Source organism: Doryrhamphus excisus, linkage group LG11 (assembly GCF_037039965.1).
Source record: "Doryrhamphus excisus strain RoL-2023G ecotype Guam linkage group LG11, RoL_Dexc_Guam_v1.1, whole genome shotgun sequence".
NCBI classification, from domain to species: Eukaryota; Metazoa; Chordata; class Actinopteri; order Syngnathiformes; family Syngnathidae; genus Doryrhamphus; species Doryrhamphus excisus.
This window is the reverse complement of record NC_136367.1, coordinates 12,025-26,363: the sequence shown is the minus strand read 5'-3', so window position 1 is coordinate 26,363 and position 14,339 is coordinate 12,025. Positions and strand designations below refer to the sequence as shown.

The 14,339-nt window shown below is 45.8% G+C and overlaps 2 protein-coding genes and 1 long non-coding RNA gene across 11 annotated transcripts in view; 1 reads left to right on the top strand and 2 right to left on the bottom strand.

Moving 5' to 3' along the window:
* phip (PHIP subunit of CUL4-Ring ligase complex) overlaps positions 1–3,738 on the bottom strand; it is a 23,799-nt gene extending 20,061 nt beyond the window's left edge. For 2 of the 4 annotated variants that reach the window (XM_058065328.2, XM_058065332.2), the window contains exons 1-7: positions 3,499–3,738; positions 2,944–3,203; positions 2,772–2,830; positions 2,656–2,685; positions 2,471–2,530; positions 541–691; positions 366–464 (exon numbers count right to left, since the gene is read on the bottom strand). In XM_058065328.2, coding sequence (XP_057921311.2) covers positions 366–464; positions 541–691; positions 2,471–2,530; positions 2,656–2,685; positions 2,772–2,830; positions 2,944–2,983 — 439 coding nt within the window. In that variant the 5' untranslated portion in view covers positions 2,984–3,203; positions 3,499–3,738. The remainder of the gene's footprint in view (positions 1–365; positions 465–540; positions 692–2,470; positions 2,531–2,655; positions 2,686–2,771; positions 2,831–2,943; positions 3,204–3,498) is intronic. The other 2 variants (XM_058065329.2, XM_058065330.2) reach the window with 2 other exon arrangements.
* Positions 2,721–8,006, top strand: LOC131121907 (uncharacterized). The gene is made up of 3 exons (XR_009128407.2): positions 2,721–4,279; positions 5,251–5,341; positions 5,838–8,006. It is a non-coding gene; the product is annotated as an uncharacterized LOC131121907 (long non-coding RNA).
* Positions 6,689–14,339, bottom strand: hmgn3 (high mobility group nucleosomal binding domain 3). 6 transcript variants are annotated; one of them, XM_058065339.2, is made up of 7 exons: positions 14,173–14,339; positions 11,895–11,945; positions 11,682–11,711; positions 10,195–10,245; positions 9,680–9,772; positions 9,458–9,557; positions 6,689–7,122 (listed from the first exon to the last, which is right to left on the bottom strand). In XM_058065339.2, exons 1-7 carry the CDS (start codon positions 14,185–14,187, stop codon positions 7,115–7,117), a joined length of 348 nt encoding a protein of 115 aa, XP_057921322.1. In that variant the 5' UTR covers positions 14,188–14,339; the 3' UTR covers positions 6,689–7,114. The 6 variants fall into 6 exon arrangements, with proteins under 6 accessions (XP_057921322.1, XP_078650842.1, XP_057921323.2 ...); XM_078794716.1 differs by having other exon boundaries at positions 9,680–9,769; XM_058065340.2 differs by lacking the exon at positions 9,458–9,557.

The following is a 14,339-nucleotide window of genomic DNA, read 5'->3' as shown; positions in this document are numbered from 1 at the left end:
CATACATGTTTTTGGAATGGGGGGGGGGCCTTGGTGACCCTCCATGGGAGCAATATGTCCACCCACAACAGTAGCAAGAGCGTAGCTGTGACTGTACCGCTCAATGCTAACGCCTGTGCTATCTATGCCTGTGGTTTCAACCCACTGCAAGAAAAGCATTTCCACGGATTGGCTGTGCTGGAACTCCACTTTTCTCTCACTTTCCCTCAAACACCATGACACAGTTTTAGCGGTACCGAAATCATGACCTTTTCAGACCATCTTACACCTTGAACCACAACCCAGGTCTTATCCAGGCACAAAGAAACAGGAAGAGCAATAGATGCTAGTGCTTTGGAATTGGCAAAATAAAAGCTGTGCTTTACCGATGTTAGGTGGGCTCCCGTAGATGATGGGAGGCTCTGGTGGTCGCCCACAGTGAAGTGCAGCCAGTGCTGAACCCTTCCACACGACATGCTTGCAACCTGAGCAACACAACAACAAAATAATGAAGTATTTGCATCAAGGATTTGTAAACTTGCAAGGTCTGCATCCTCTCACTCTTGTTGGTGCGGAGGAGATTCTGCCTTCCCGCCCCAAGCAGGCTGGTGAGTCCCGGAACGCTGGCCGGGACATCCCGCTCTAGGAGAGGACACACTCTGGAGCACACCTGCAGCAAGTGGTCGGGACTGATGTGCCGGTACAGCTTCACCTACACGCACATTTTAAACAACATGCACAATCACTACTGTAATTACGTTAATTTAGGGACCATCAATAGTGTCAATAATGTGTTCCTCCAAAACACATTAACGTCAAACTGGAAAAGCACTCCGAATTGAGATGATATTGTACATTCACATGACCTACTGCTGACCTGAATGTAAGCAAGCATTGTGTGCACACTTTTACTTTAGACAAGCAGCAGTGGGAGACGCTAATTTAAACACCTTAACACACACACACCTTCTCCATTCCCTTATCAGCACGGCCTCGGTAACACACAATTACTGATGCCTAGAATTCTATTCAACATCATTGTTGGTACAGGGGACGCAGTCAGCCTTTCTTAGCTCTCATCAGCCCAGCACCACTCACTCAGGTGCACACAGACATTTTACATAACAACACACACCAATGTCAATATCACAACACACACACAAGACCAGCAAATGTGTAAAACAAATAGATTATTCAACAACACAAAATGATCTTCATGGAAATATACTGGTGTGGTTTCATCATTTGGTCACGAATACATGGAAATAAACAACACAGCGTGTCTTCCTCTTTCACTAGCTGCTCCATAGGTACTTGTCAAGCATGCAATTAATTAATTTGCCATTATTTATTGGGCCCAATTAACAGTGTTAATGAAGTCACAATCTCCATGCCTCCTCCTAGAATGGGCAACCACCTCCTGCAGCAGCAAAGACTAAAAAAAAGAATACATAAACACTAATGATAGCAGAATGCCTTCACGTGTTGAAGGAATCATCTACAATTAAAATAGCAAATAGTTGCAGTGTTTTTAGATTGTGAAAACACAGTATTCAAACGGAGGCTGGCTTGGGTGGCGGGGGGGGGCACCTCAAGAAAGAGCCCACGCTGAGAAGCAAAACAACATACTCAATATACTCACTAATTCCACAAACATTCTACTTATTGGTCCAACCAACCATTTCCATACGTGCAATGTGCGTGCTCTGCACCGCAACATTGACAGCGACGTGCCATATTCAAATGGATTATTTGGTCATTAGAATGGATTTGGTTGGATTTCATGGTCAAAAAAGTGAATGGCAAACCTCAATGAGCTGCTAAACGTGTACGTCATCATGCCAGAGTAGTTGATGCGTCGTAAAGCTTGCCTTCCTGCGCTTTCATCAACACACGGTATATGTGCGGAATGTACTTTGTGTATATGGTATTTTCATGCACATTACCTCCCATCCTCATGTGGTGTGTACTTCCACTTTCAGGTCAAAAAGAAAAGAAAAGAAAAAGGGACAGACGCCTCAGCCCACATGATGCTACAGCCCGGAAGCTCCAAATTGACATTAAATCCAATTCCTGTTTCCGTTCAGACGCAAGGAATGATGGCAGATGAGCAGCAACTCCAGCAGCAGGAGTGTTGTGTTGGCAGCGAGGCTGCAGCGCCTCCTCTGCAGGCTGGAGTGTTGCAGGGAGTCCCTCCCCCGGATCCATGCTGTCTCACAGCCACAACGCCAGTGACGTATCAACATTTGCACGCACTTTTAACTTCACTTTCCCTTTCAGGACACGCGTGGGACACAACCTGCACTCCGAGGACAAGCCAGAAGACACAACGTTGACCGAGCCCCCTCGACCCACAGTGCACGACCACCCTCTGCCAGTTTGTCAAATTTAAACACATTCTTTTTTCCTCCCGCATCTGATGAAAAATGCGGGAAATTCAATTTCCAAGTTGCTGTGTAAAAGTTTCTCCCTTCCAGAGAAGCTGCCTTACCAAATTGTCATACGTTCCTGGGTGGTCCTGCCCGGTCCAGTCCAGCCTTTTGGGCAGCAGCTTGCAGAAAAACAACAATATTGTGTTCGAAGCATATAAACGTGAAGTGCTGTTTTAAAATGTCAAAAGATGTAAAGGAGAGCTGAAAAGGCGACAATGCAGCATCTCTCACACAACCTGCTTACCTCCTGATCTTCCACCTCCCTTATCAGCGTCTGAAAAATGGATTAAAAAGACAACATTACGCCTCATGGCCTCCTCGGATGTGTTGCAAAAGACGGTCAAATGGATCAGCACCAACCCGGGCTGCTTCTTGGCACGGCCCTGCCTCCAGAAAGCGGGCGATTAGGAAGTAGAGCTCTGGTGTGGTTGCGGACGGAGAGAAGAGGCACAGGGTTACCGATTCGTCGCGAGCGGGAAGGGAGGACATGAACGACAACCTTGGCACGTTTCTCCCGAGCTCCGCTACTCACCAGAAGTCAACTGCGCGATGTGGGGACTGTCTGAAGCCATGTTTGTTGGCGTGGTTCGGTGAGGCGGCCAGCAACGCCGGAGCCGGGCCGCTGGGTGTCGGTGGCTGCCCTGTAGCTGTCACTGTTTATCCACCAGGAAGAGACTGCCTCCATTCAACACCGTACAAAACAGGCCCGGCTCTACTTGACGTGCTCCTCCGCTCGGCGCCGAGTCTAGTGCCCGTGACACGGATTAGCCCACCAAACATGACTGAAAACCCCTGAACACGAAATACACACACACCATGCGTTTGTATATGTGTCGGTGGTATTTTAAATGATGAATTTTGCCAAAAAAATTGGTGCTTTTGTCCACCACCACCCACCCCCAAAACGGGGGAAACGCGGAAGGATATCAGAGGTGTATTTCACCAGTGGAGGAGAAGGCTATAATGGCAGCCGAATCCAAGTAAAGACACTCGGCAAAAGCGGCCGCTGTCTAACGGCTGGGTGGCATTTGATGCATTCATAATGGAAAAGGCACCGTTTTCTACAGTTTATGTGGACACATTTTACATTCTTTGACGTCAAACTTGGGTTCGTTGTCCTCGCGCGCGATTGTTTTTTGTTGGTTTGTTTGTTTGTGTCGCTTAGCTAGCGCTAGCTCCTTTAAAATCCAACACGCCAGTGTTTTTGCTTTTAAACGGTGGTATCCCCGGCTAACACACCCGAGCTCTCTGCGCGCCTCCTCGGCGTGGAAGACGCCCGTGTACATGTCTCTTCGTCACGCCGCCTGGCTGTAAAATGGGGGAAGGGTTGTCGGTGGTGGAGGGGCCATGCAGCCTAAAGAAGGAAGTCCTGTGAGTTACTGGAAAGCAAACTTAGCACAAATATAATCACTGATGATCCAAAACTTTTCATGTCAAGTCCATGAAATATACATATTGCACATCTTGACCAAAATCTCCTACTCCTGCACATAGGGTTGGGCGGTCCAGCCAAATATCAATCGTATAAATACTGATTGAATCAGTATAGCGCTGATACAAACGTGATGAGATTGATATTTTTCAGTTCTTTTGTGTATATTGTGACAAATAAGTGTTGGGGTTTTTGTGTCGTTCAAATTGTTACATATGGTGGGCAACAGGACAAACAAAAATGATCAAAACACCATAAACCAAATGCAAGGGCAATTGCATAAGTGCCGCCAGATCAACAACAGCATGAGAGAAATTCAGGTTGGCGGAACAAAACTGACTCCAGGTGCATCAGACCACGAGCGGGATGCCTGTCTTTAAAGTCATGAGTCGGATGCCCACGAGAAAGTTGGCTTTTGTCGAGGCGGAGTGGAAAGGTACATTTTTTAATTAGTCTTTTGGTTGTCATATTTTCCAATACTACATGGAGAAATCTCACTCAAGTCATCCTGTTCCTTATGTCATTTTCCCATTGTGCTTGTGTGTTACTGCTTTTGCATCACATCCGTGTTTTGCTAACATTATTGTAATAAGAAAGTTAAAAAAAAACAGAATCGGTATTTTTTTTAGTATCAGTGTCAGCAACAGTGGGCCTGTATATACTTGGATATTTGCAGTATAACGCTATGGTACATACCTATTAGCTCTGTCGCCTGTTGGACGTAGACCAAAGTAACCGATAGCCGTACAATAACACACAGATACTTGATTGTCACACAGAAGAGGAAACACTTCCAAGTAAAGGTGCTCCACACTTACTTAGCATAACTTACTGATGATCAATGATTCACTCTGTTCTCCATGGCTGATATGGTATGCGTCCGTACAAAAGCATTGTAGTTTGACATACATTGGTGTGAAAAAGTGTTTTCTTATTTTTGCATGTTTGTTCCACTTCAAAGTTTCAGATCATCAAATGAATGTAAATGTTAGTCAATGACAAGTCAACACTGCAATTTTTAAATGAAGCTGTTGATTATTAAAGGAGAAAAAAATATCCAAAGCTCATGGCCTGTGTGGGGAAAAAGTTGGACTTTTTGGAAGGTGTGTGTCCCATTCTATCTGACATTTCAGAAGAATAAGACTCATTTGTTGGATGATTTCAAACCATACATGAGGAGTGGACCCTGCGGCCACAAGGAGGCAGTCTCTCTGTGTGTTGACATGTCATCACTTTGTCTTCCTGCGACCTGCTCTTTAGTCATCCTCAGTGACAGGCCGTCAGAGGAGTGCTGTAAAAAGTTCATGCTGTCAAATCTCGTTACTTATATACTCAGAAAAAGTTAGGGATTTTGCTCTTCCAGTTGAACTTTCAGGATGAAGCTAAAATGCACTCTAACCTTTTCAGGTCAACGTGATTTGAAGAAGAGCACACGTCTGCCTTTCTGTGACACCGGAAGCTCCCTGGCCACTTCCCTCTGAGGACATCCTGTGTCAAGGTACTGTGTGTCAACTGCTAGGTGTCTTCTTGGTCTCGTTGCGTCACAATGTCAACAGCAGGATGAAGAGGAGTGTAAATACCAGTTTTACTCTGAACTCTGAGATGTGAAAGTCTTCTGTGGGCACCTGAGGCCGCCTCTTAAATCTTAGTGAGAGCTCATAAGACAGCCACCTCACACGTGTGGCATCTCAAGATGCAGATTAGACCGCACAAGGGTGCCCTACATTGGCTGCAATAAAAGGCCCCGAAACGAGCAGTCTTGGCAGTGTAAAGCGGCCTGCCTAATTCCCACTCTATTTATAATGTAACGCAGGAAATGCTAAGCAGCTATAACGTATTTTGCTCATGTCTGTCAAAGATATCCAACATGCTGTGTGTGTGAGTGACAGCTTGTCGTGCATCAGAGGGCTACAGTTGGGGTAGAGGCCCCAAACGGGCCAATCAGGCAGATGCTGACCTTTCACTTCCTGACACAGCAGTTGTATTTGTCTCAGCCACGTGACCCCTGGCGACCTCATACGGCTGCACGCGCGTTGGCTTTGTGCAGGCCCCACTCTCGTCAAAAGGCACTCCTGGACCACACCCAACGCTCCGGCACAACCTCTGAGATGGAACACCATGGGCTGCTCGATAACTGACATACTAGCCAACCACTGTGAGTGTATGCTGTCAAACAAAACATAACGCCAGCAGACATCGGATTAAGGGCACTGGCTTTTAAATCCATGCTTAGCGCCCTCTGCTATGGTTGGATGGTTTGGGCAGGCAATGGTTAAAGTCATATTTGCACATTTTTAGCTGTCATACACGTGAAAACATATGAAACACTGTGATGGTATAAAACATCACGAAAACATTTCTCCTTATATGTTACGCACATATTGTACTGAGCAACACCACAGTAGGTTTAATTTCCTGTCCTGTGGTTATCATCGTATTTCCCCTCTTTGCTGCCGCATCGGTGAAAGTTGAATTGAAAAGTGCTTGTCTTGCGTCAATCTTTGTGTGATTGTTTTTTTCCCTATTTGCCTTTTTAAACATCAAGTAGGGTAAACATTTTAATCCATAAAAAGTTTTAAAAATCCAAGACAAGAAGTCAACTTTTTCTTTTATTTGAAAATACTCTGCCAACAGAATGAGTCTCCCAGTGATGAACACAAGCACCACTGCTTATTGCTATGTCACTGTGCGGGATGTGGGGGGTTATAGAAAAAGTGCTAAGGGCCATTCTAAAAACCACAAACTATAAAAATGTTGCACATGTTCTCCATCTTTCCCTTCCCTCCCTTCGCTCTGCAAGTAAGCGGGCGTCCTCCCGGATAAACAAAAGGCGAAGATGAATGAATGAATGAACGAATGAATGAACGAGCCTTTATTCTTGTCACTTATACAGGAGTACAAGTGAAATTGTGCAATCATCCGTCCATACATATCCAACATAGTATGCAGTGAGACAAGGGACAAGATGATTGGGCGATGAAGGAGCTGTAAGAAGGGGAACAACACTCGGAAAGGGGATGAAGATGAAGAACATCTGCAGCTGTCTAATCATCCAGAGAAGAAACACATGCCGCTAGATGCAGCCATGAACGGGGTTTAAGGATGCTGGTCCTTCATCTCTACCACAAGTCGACCAAAATCAGCATGGTACAAAAAATAGTCAGAAAGAAAACAACTTTTGCTGCCGTGGAAGAGAAGGCGGAACAAGTGAAGAACAAATAAACAAATCTGTTGACTTCACTCCTTCCCTTCCGTCGCCTCCTTGGCCGCTTCACTTGCCTGCAGGCAGAAGAAGGAAACATCACATGTCAGAAATACACACGGCAAACACTTTGTTACCTTAGTTCAACCTTCCCACGGCACTCCCAACAGTACTCTACATCACACCAGAGAATCACAGCATATCATAGCATGGATATATGCCCCGACTGGCTGTGAGCTGCATAGGATCTGACAGAGCAATCTGATTGGTGTTCTTGCAACGGAATGACATCATCGTTTTCCCGTCCATGACATCAACTTCCAACATTTCCATCCAAGCTGCAGATGCGTTTTTCAAATGTGTTTCTTCAGCAAATATTATTTTAGTTGGACTGGCAAGAATATTTAAATTATTTTAATAAGCCACTTGATTAATTTTTCAATTAATCAATGAATCGAATTCAAATGTTTTACAATTTCTTTATTTCTGCCTCTTTATTGGCTGCACGGCGACAGAGTGGTTAGCGTGCAGGCCACACATCTAGGAGACCCCAGTTCAATTCCACCCTCGGCCATCTCTGTGTGGAGTTTGCATTTGTTCTCCCAGTGCGTGCGTGGCTTTTCTCCAGGACTCCGCTTTCCCCCATTCCAAAAACATGTTAGCTTCATTGCCCCCCCAAATTGTCCATAGGTATGAATGTGGGTGGGAATGGTTGTTTGTCTATATGTGCCCTGGGATTGGCTGGCCACCAGTCCAGGGTGGACCCCGCCTCTCGCCCCAAGACAGCTGGGATAGGCTCCAGCGACCCTTGTGAGAATAAGCGGTAGAAAATGAATGAATGAATGCTTCTTTATTGATAAATACAAGATGTGAACAAAAAAGACATTTATAGCAAAGAAGCATTGAAGTGAAATAGGCTTGGATCAGCTGATCCAAAAGGCGCATGTTAAGAATGTATATTGAATGTAGTGTCAGGTATTCACCCTGGCATCATCTCTTGATAGCAAAGGCAACAAAGCTTTCTCTCTTTGACCAACGTGGATGGTTGAGCTGCACAAGCAAGGCCTCTGGCAGCGCCACTTCTGCTGAGCTTGGACGCTTGAACTTCTCACAAACGTCCTGAGACTCATGGAACTAAAAGTCAAGAGGTAGAGCCTAAAAAAGGATCCCATTGGCTGGCCGTCAAGACACGGGACCATCCTGGGCCCAAATGAAGGTTGCTACTGTTGCAGAGTGCGGTCCCATAACCATCAGACATCTGCCAGAGAAGACACGTTTTAAAAGGCCTGGTCTCCTTCAAGGTTTGGAAGCAGCAGAAGAGCACCAAACATGGGACAGTGAAAGCTTTCTTCTCCCTTAACGGTCCTGACGGCTTCCAACCTGACTGGCATGACAAGGAGATCCCACCTGAGATGTTTCCTTCAATGGAACGATGGAGCTTCAGGTCGCGTGGGGGCGTCAAATGGTAGCCGGCTATGTGTAGGTAGGGGGGGGCATCCCTCATGACAGAAAGGCCTGGTCTGTGTGGTAATGACTGGCTTTTTCAACACTTGACAAAGGACTTCTTCCATAGGAATAAGCTGACTCATCCTGCGCCTTCCCTCATCTAAATCCAATGGAGAACATTTAAGGATGGATTTACAAAAATGGACATGAGTTCCACACAGTGAAGCCATCTTCAGCACATGGAGCAACATTCCCTCTAGCCTCCTGGAAGCCATTTTCCCCCTCATCAACAAGAATGGCACGGCTACTCATCACTCTCTCCTTTTTTACACTTTTCATTTCTTCTTTGATGATTAGCGTCCACGAGGATTATCAATCAATCATCAACTGTTAATCAACAAACATAACATTTCATGGGGAGGTGCATATTTTCTTTGTTATTGCACAGCTACTAATCACTCTCTCCTTTTTACACTTTTTATTTCCGTTAGCCTTTTTGGCAGCTACGCTCTTCAACTTTGGATCAGCTGATGAGCAGCCTATTTCACTTGAATGCTTCTTTGCTATGAATTGCTTTTTTGTCTCACTCCCATTACTTCTTTTTGCATTTTCAATCTCTACTTAGAACCTCCTTAAGATCCAGCAGTGTTAAATGTCCATTCTTCACAACTGCTGTTACGATTTGGATCAGATTTGGATTGTACAATGTCCCTGTCGGATAAAAAAGTAAAACCAGGTGGCAGGCCCACCATTAGGTGTGCTTCATAATGTGTTTATGAGGGTGAGGAGATAAGAGTTGAAATGAATGTATGAGAAATACTGCAGCAGTCAAACAGGGGCAATGAAGGTGTAAAAAGGAGAGAATGCTTCACATGGTCTTTACCCTCGTCAGCATCGTTCTGATAATGGGAGTTCTAGCAAAGAGTTAGTGGCACACAAAGGTGGGTTAGGAGGACTCGGCCGTACCCTTCACTCTGACTGTCTCGCTCTGCCCTCGCACTGACATCAAGGAGGGCGCTGCGCTTCTGGTGGAAGACACACTGACAGACGGACGACACACAAAGATCTGTGTGCACGTGTGTGTGCATGTGCATGTGCATATACAGTATGTTTCCAAACACAAATCAACACAATCATAATCAATAATCATAAACACCACCAATCGCCTTTTTGGATGTTGACACATACCTCATTAGTCTTGGCGTCTCCATTCTGGGCCGGGCCGTCCTTCCCCTTGGTGGTGCTTTTCTTGGCCTTCACTGCCTTTTCATCCGACACCTTCTGCAATAGAACACATCCTGTCAAGAAGTGGTTCAAAGCTCAGGCAAGAGCAACCGATCAGTAGGATGCCTGGACGTCATAGAGGCCCCACGGAGGGCGGCGTCACTTCCAGGGGTGTGAAATACGGACGCAGGCATTTCCCACTAAAGCCACATGAAAACATTGTCTTGCTGTCTGTTGTAGGGCTGCAACTACCAATCATTTCAATAATCAATTAATCAGTCAATTATTTTTTGAGCAATCGAATTGGATTTTTAATTTCCGGATCTTTATTATGGGGACTTATGATGCTCATTTTTCGAGCCTTTGTATTGAGTTGTGGTATCCTATTGTGGAGACCACAACCACCACCTGTTGTGGTCCGCAGGCTGCATGTTTGACACCCCTGATCTAGAGCTTATTGTCTGAAGGAATGGATTTACCTTGATGACGACCTTCTTAGGTTTGGCCTCTGGCTTTGGTGGTGCAGGTTTCTGCAGAATCAACAGAACTCTGTTAGGACTGAACCACCTCGTTGGGATCCTTTAGTCATTTAGATTATCAATTCAACATTCCAATGTGACCAACATGTTCATACAGTAGTTAGGAATGCTTATCAGGTCTCTCCATGCTTTTCAAAAGCTTTAAAGGCTTACACATGCAACACTAAATAAAAGAACACGTGCACAAACGCCATGCAAAGAGTTCCACATGCAAAGAAACAAAGTAAGGACCCGCTGAAATCCCTTTTATTGTTTCCAAAATTCCATTTGATTGTTTTTTTTCTAGGGCTGCACGGCAGATGAGTGGTTAGCGCGCAGGCCACATAGCCAAGAGACCCGAGTTCAATCCCACCCTTGGCCATCTCTGTGTGGAGTTTGCATGTTCTCTCCCTCCTCCCCCATTCCAAAAACATGCTAGGTTAATTGGCGACTCCAAATTGTCCATAGGTATGAATGTGGGTGGGAATGGTTGTTTGTCTATATGTGCCCTGGGATTGGCTGGCCTCCAGTCCAGGGTGGACCCCGCCTCCCGCCCGAAGACAGCTGGGATAGGCCCCAGCACCCCCTGCGACCCTCGTGAGGAGAAACAGTAGAAAATGGTGGTTAGCGCACAGCTAGGAGACCCGAGTTCAATCTCTGTGTGGAATTTGCATATGTTCTCCCCGTGTGTGTGTGTGGGGGGGTCCAGGTACTCTGGTTTCCTCCCACATTCCAAAAACATGTTAGCCCCCCCAAATTGTCCGTAGGCATGAATGTGCGTGGGAATAGTTGTTTGTCTATATGTGCCCTGGGATTGGCTGGTCACAAGTCCAGGGTGGACCGCCTCTCCCCCAATACAGTAGGGATAGGCTCCAGCACGCCTGCGACCCTCGTGAGGATCAGCGGGAGAATTAATTAATGAATGCATTTGAATGAATAGCATTTTTTCCACTTTACACGTATTTTTACCAGCATAGCAGCCAGAACAGCTTCCACTCCTTTAGCAAGACTACCAACAAGATCCTGGGTTTCTTTCACACCAAACTCCTCTAAGCAAGCCTTTATGGATGTGGCTTTGTCCACTGCAATTCTTCTCTAAACCCTTCAGACAAAGTTGGATGCTATAATTGTCCAAAATGTCCTGTTCAAAGTGGGATTAAGATTCGAGGTTCTTCTCCAACCTCTGCTTGATTCATTGACTGGCGTTCTTGCCAGTGTTGGCGACCTAAAGCATGCGATCATGCAGCCTCCTTAAGCCACCAATTGTTGCTTTCACCCGATTGGATCATGAGTTGATAAAAGACAACAGAAAAAAGACAAGGATAAGAGACAATTGTTGACATATTGTGTAGCCTGGAGGACTGGGTACCAAGCATGTGTAGCTGGGAGGAAGGAGAGGATAGAGGTGAAGACAGTGAGGATGAGGTCCCCCTCATGAGGTCACTTACCAGTGACAATCTCTCTGACTTTCTGGTGGGCTACCGGAGCAAAAGGTGATCATTGAGGGAAAGAGAGAGAGACAGTGACAGAAAGAATGAGAAGAGACACATCACTTGTACGAAAGCGGTTTTATCTTCAGCTGATCTGCTCGCTGCCTGCAAGTCATTCCAAATCAACTCCTTGCAACAATGCACATATCAAACACACACAGCAAGGTTTACCTCTTGTTTTGTCACCTTTGATCCCTCCTTGCCCTCAGGGCCCTCAGGAGACTATAGGAGACACAAGAAGGGATGGAGAGAAGGTGAAGATTAGGCTTCCAAGTTGCTACTCGTTACTCCCATCAATCAGTCACTGATGAAAATCGGACGATTTCTGTGAAAAAGCATGTGACCGGCATATGCTGATAAATGGCCTTCATCACCTGTGGCAAGCACTATTGCATCATGCAGCCTGCAGCGAGCATCCCCGCCCACTTTCCTCTCCTTCACGCCACAGACACCCCAGTCCTAAAACAAACACGTCTGCTGTGTGGAGCCTACCTGTCGTTTGTGAGCGTGACATCCATTTTGCCGCTTATCCTCATTAGGGTAGCGGGTATGCTGGAGCATATCCCAACTGTCTTTGGGCGAGAGGCGGGGTACAGCCCAGACTGGTCGCCAGCCAATTGCAATCATTCACACTCACATTTCAAACCTGTGGACAATTTGAAGTCGCCATGCCACAAAGAATATCTGGCCGGGGTAGCATGTTAAAAAGCTTGCATTAAATACGGCATTTGAAGAACAAACACGTGACAGAGTATGGCGAGTTTGCCAGGCTCAAGGTGTGATCATCAGTCAAACGGCAGCTAACGCAGCCATGTGGCTAACACTCGCCCGTGTGTGCATCACTCTCAGAAGTCCAAAGCAAGTAACCCAAAAGATTCATCAGCCGAGAGGAGCATCCTCTCTCAGCCCCGGAAGACACACCGAGCGCACTCTAACGTATCCTGCTCGAATGCCATCAGACTATGTACTCTCACATCCAAAGTCTCCTTAAAGAGGACGTTTCATCCATCACAAATGTCAAATGTGTTTCACTCTAAATGAAGATGATTTTTGCTCCCCTTTTCATGTCATGGAGCCAATAGTAAAGTGAAACATTTCCACTTAATGTGCTCTTGATGGCTGATTGGAGCATCCCCAGTCATCATGTTAAACTTGAAAAGTAACATTGAAAGAAATATTTCCTGTGATAGATGTGAAATGTTGAAATAGTTTGGTTCTTTTCACACTTTTCCTGACTAAAAGCAGTCTCTGCAAGGAGATGGACCGCCCAGCATCCAATGCCCATGAAAGAATATTGCTTTCTGTTTTATGGTAGAGTTTTGGTAGAATTTCTCTGACTTGTAATAAGTATATTTTGCTTGGACACTGGAGGAGATGCCATACATCCCTTTGCTATTGTATTCTGGTACATTTCAAGGGCAGTTGTTTTGATTTGGGCCTCTATACAGGTATTTGAATAGGTAGTACTGGGGGGTGCTTCTGCCATCTGGTGTCCCAGCTATCGTTCTCTGACCGAGACCAGGCGAAATACAAGCACTGACTGGCAGGCCTAGCAGTATGTATTGTTCTACTTGGGATAGTGCTTTATCATGACCGTTACACTGTCCCCTTCAGAGCAAGCACAGAGTGGACAGGGCAATGAATTCCAGAGGGTCGGGACAGTGATCAACCACAAGTCAACAAATATGTGACACACAACTTCACCTACACAGTGCCAGGTCAAAAAGCAGAAACGTTCACACACACTTTTCCTGCTGAGGAGTTGGCAACAGTGCTGCCAATTGGCCAATGAACTGTTCTGCTGAACGGTTTAGCTAAATAAAGGTTATAAAATGATGGCATGTACACTAGAACAAGCACTGCATTTCACTTGGTCAGCATGTGGGTTCAGCCCTATATGAATTGTGCATGGCGACATGTCGCCTTTCACCTGCTGATGTTTTTCTCTGACTTTAACTGAGATTGTCATTGCATTAGTTATCATTTTATTTCTTCTAGAGACTCAACCCGTGTATGTTTAACAGTCAAAAGTGTCCATACCACCACGGATCCACTCATCCCTCACTTTAACCCCCCCCCAAACTGTCTGTCCGCACACGCACAATGGTAAAATCCAGGTGGTACAAAGATGGGCGGGCCAATGGCATCACACCCCTGAACCCCTGAACCTTCACTTACTATGTATCTGTTTTTATCATTATAATAACATAATAACATCACCACATTTTACGCATTTGCCCCTAAGTCGTGTCCTCTTGACATTGTGTCCTGTCCACGAAGAACAGCAAAAAAAGGTGAGATGAGGAAGAAAACACGAAGGTATGAAGACGAGTGGAGTTCAAAAGCAAAAAGACGCGCCTCGAAACTTGCACCTCGCTGATTTGGACGCGCACTGCTTGTTTTTGTTTTCAGCAGCAAAAATGAGAAAAAATGAGGGGGCGACACTCACCTTCCTCTTCGGCATGTTGCTCGTCAACGACCCGGTCAGGCAAAGGACCAAAAGGCGGTGAGAGTCGCGCTGTGAAAAAGTCCACAGGCCGTGAGGATTTCAAGTGGCTCGCGATGGAGGGTCGATATGGAAAAAGCACCTTGGCTCGGATGTTCATTATAACCCCC

Coding starts and splice junctions, on each gene's coding strand:
- hmgn3 (XM_058065339.2), bottom strand. Junction 10,246..11,681: donor AGTCAGAGAGATTGTCACTG/GTAAGTGACCTC, acceptor TTGATTCTGCAG/AAACCTGCACCACCAAAGCC. Junction 9,773..10,194: donor CTAAGAAGGTCGTCATCAAG/GTAAATCCATTC, acceptor GTTCTATTGCAG/AAGGTGTCGGATGAAAAGGC.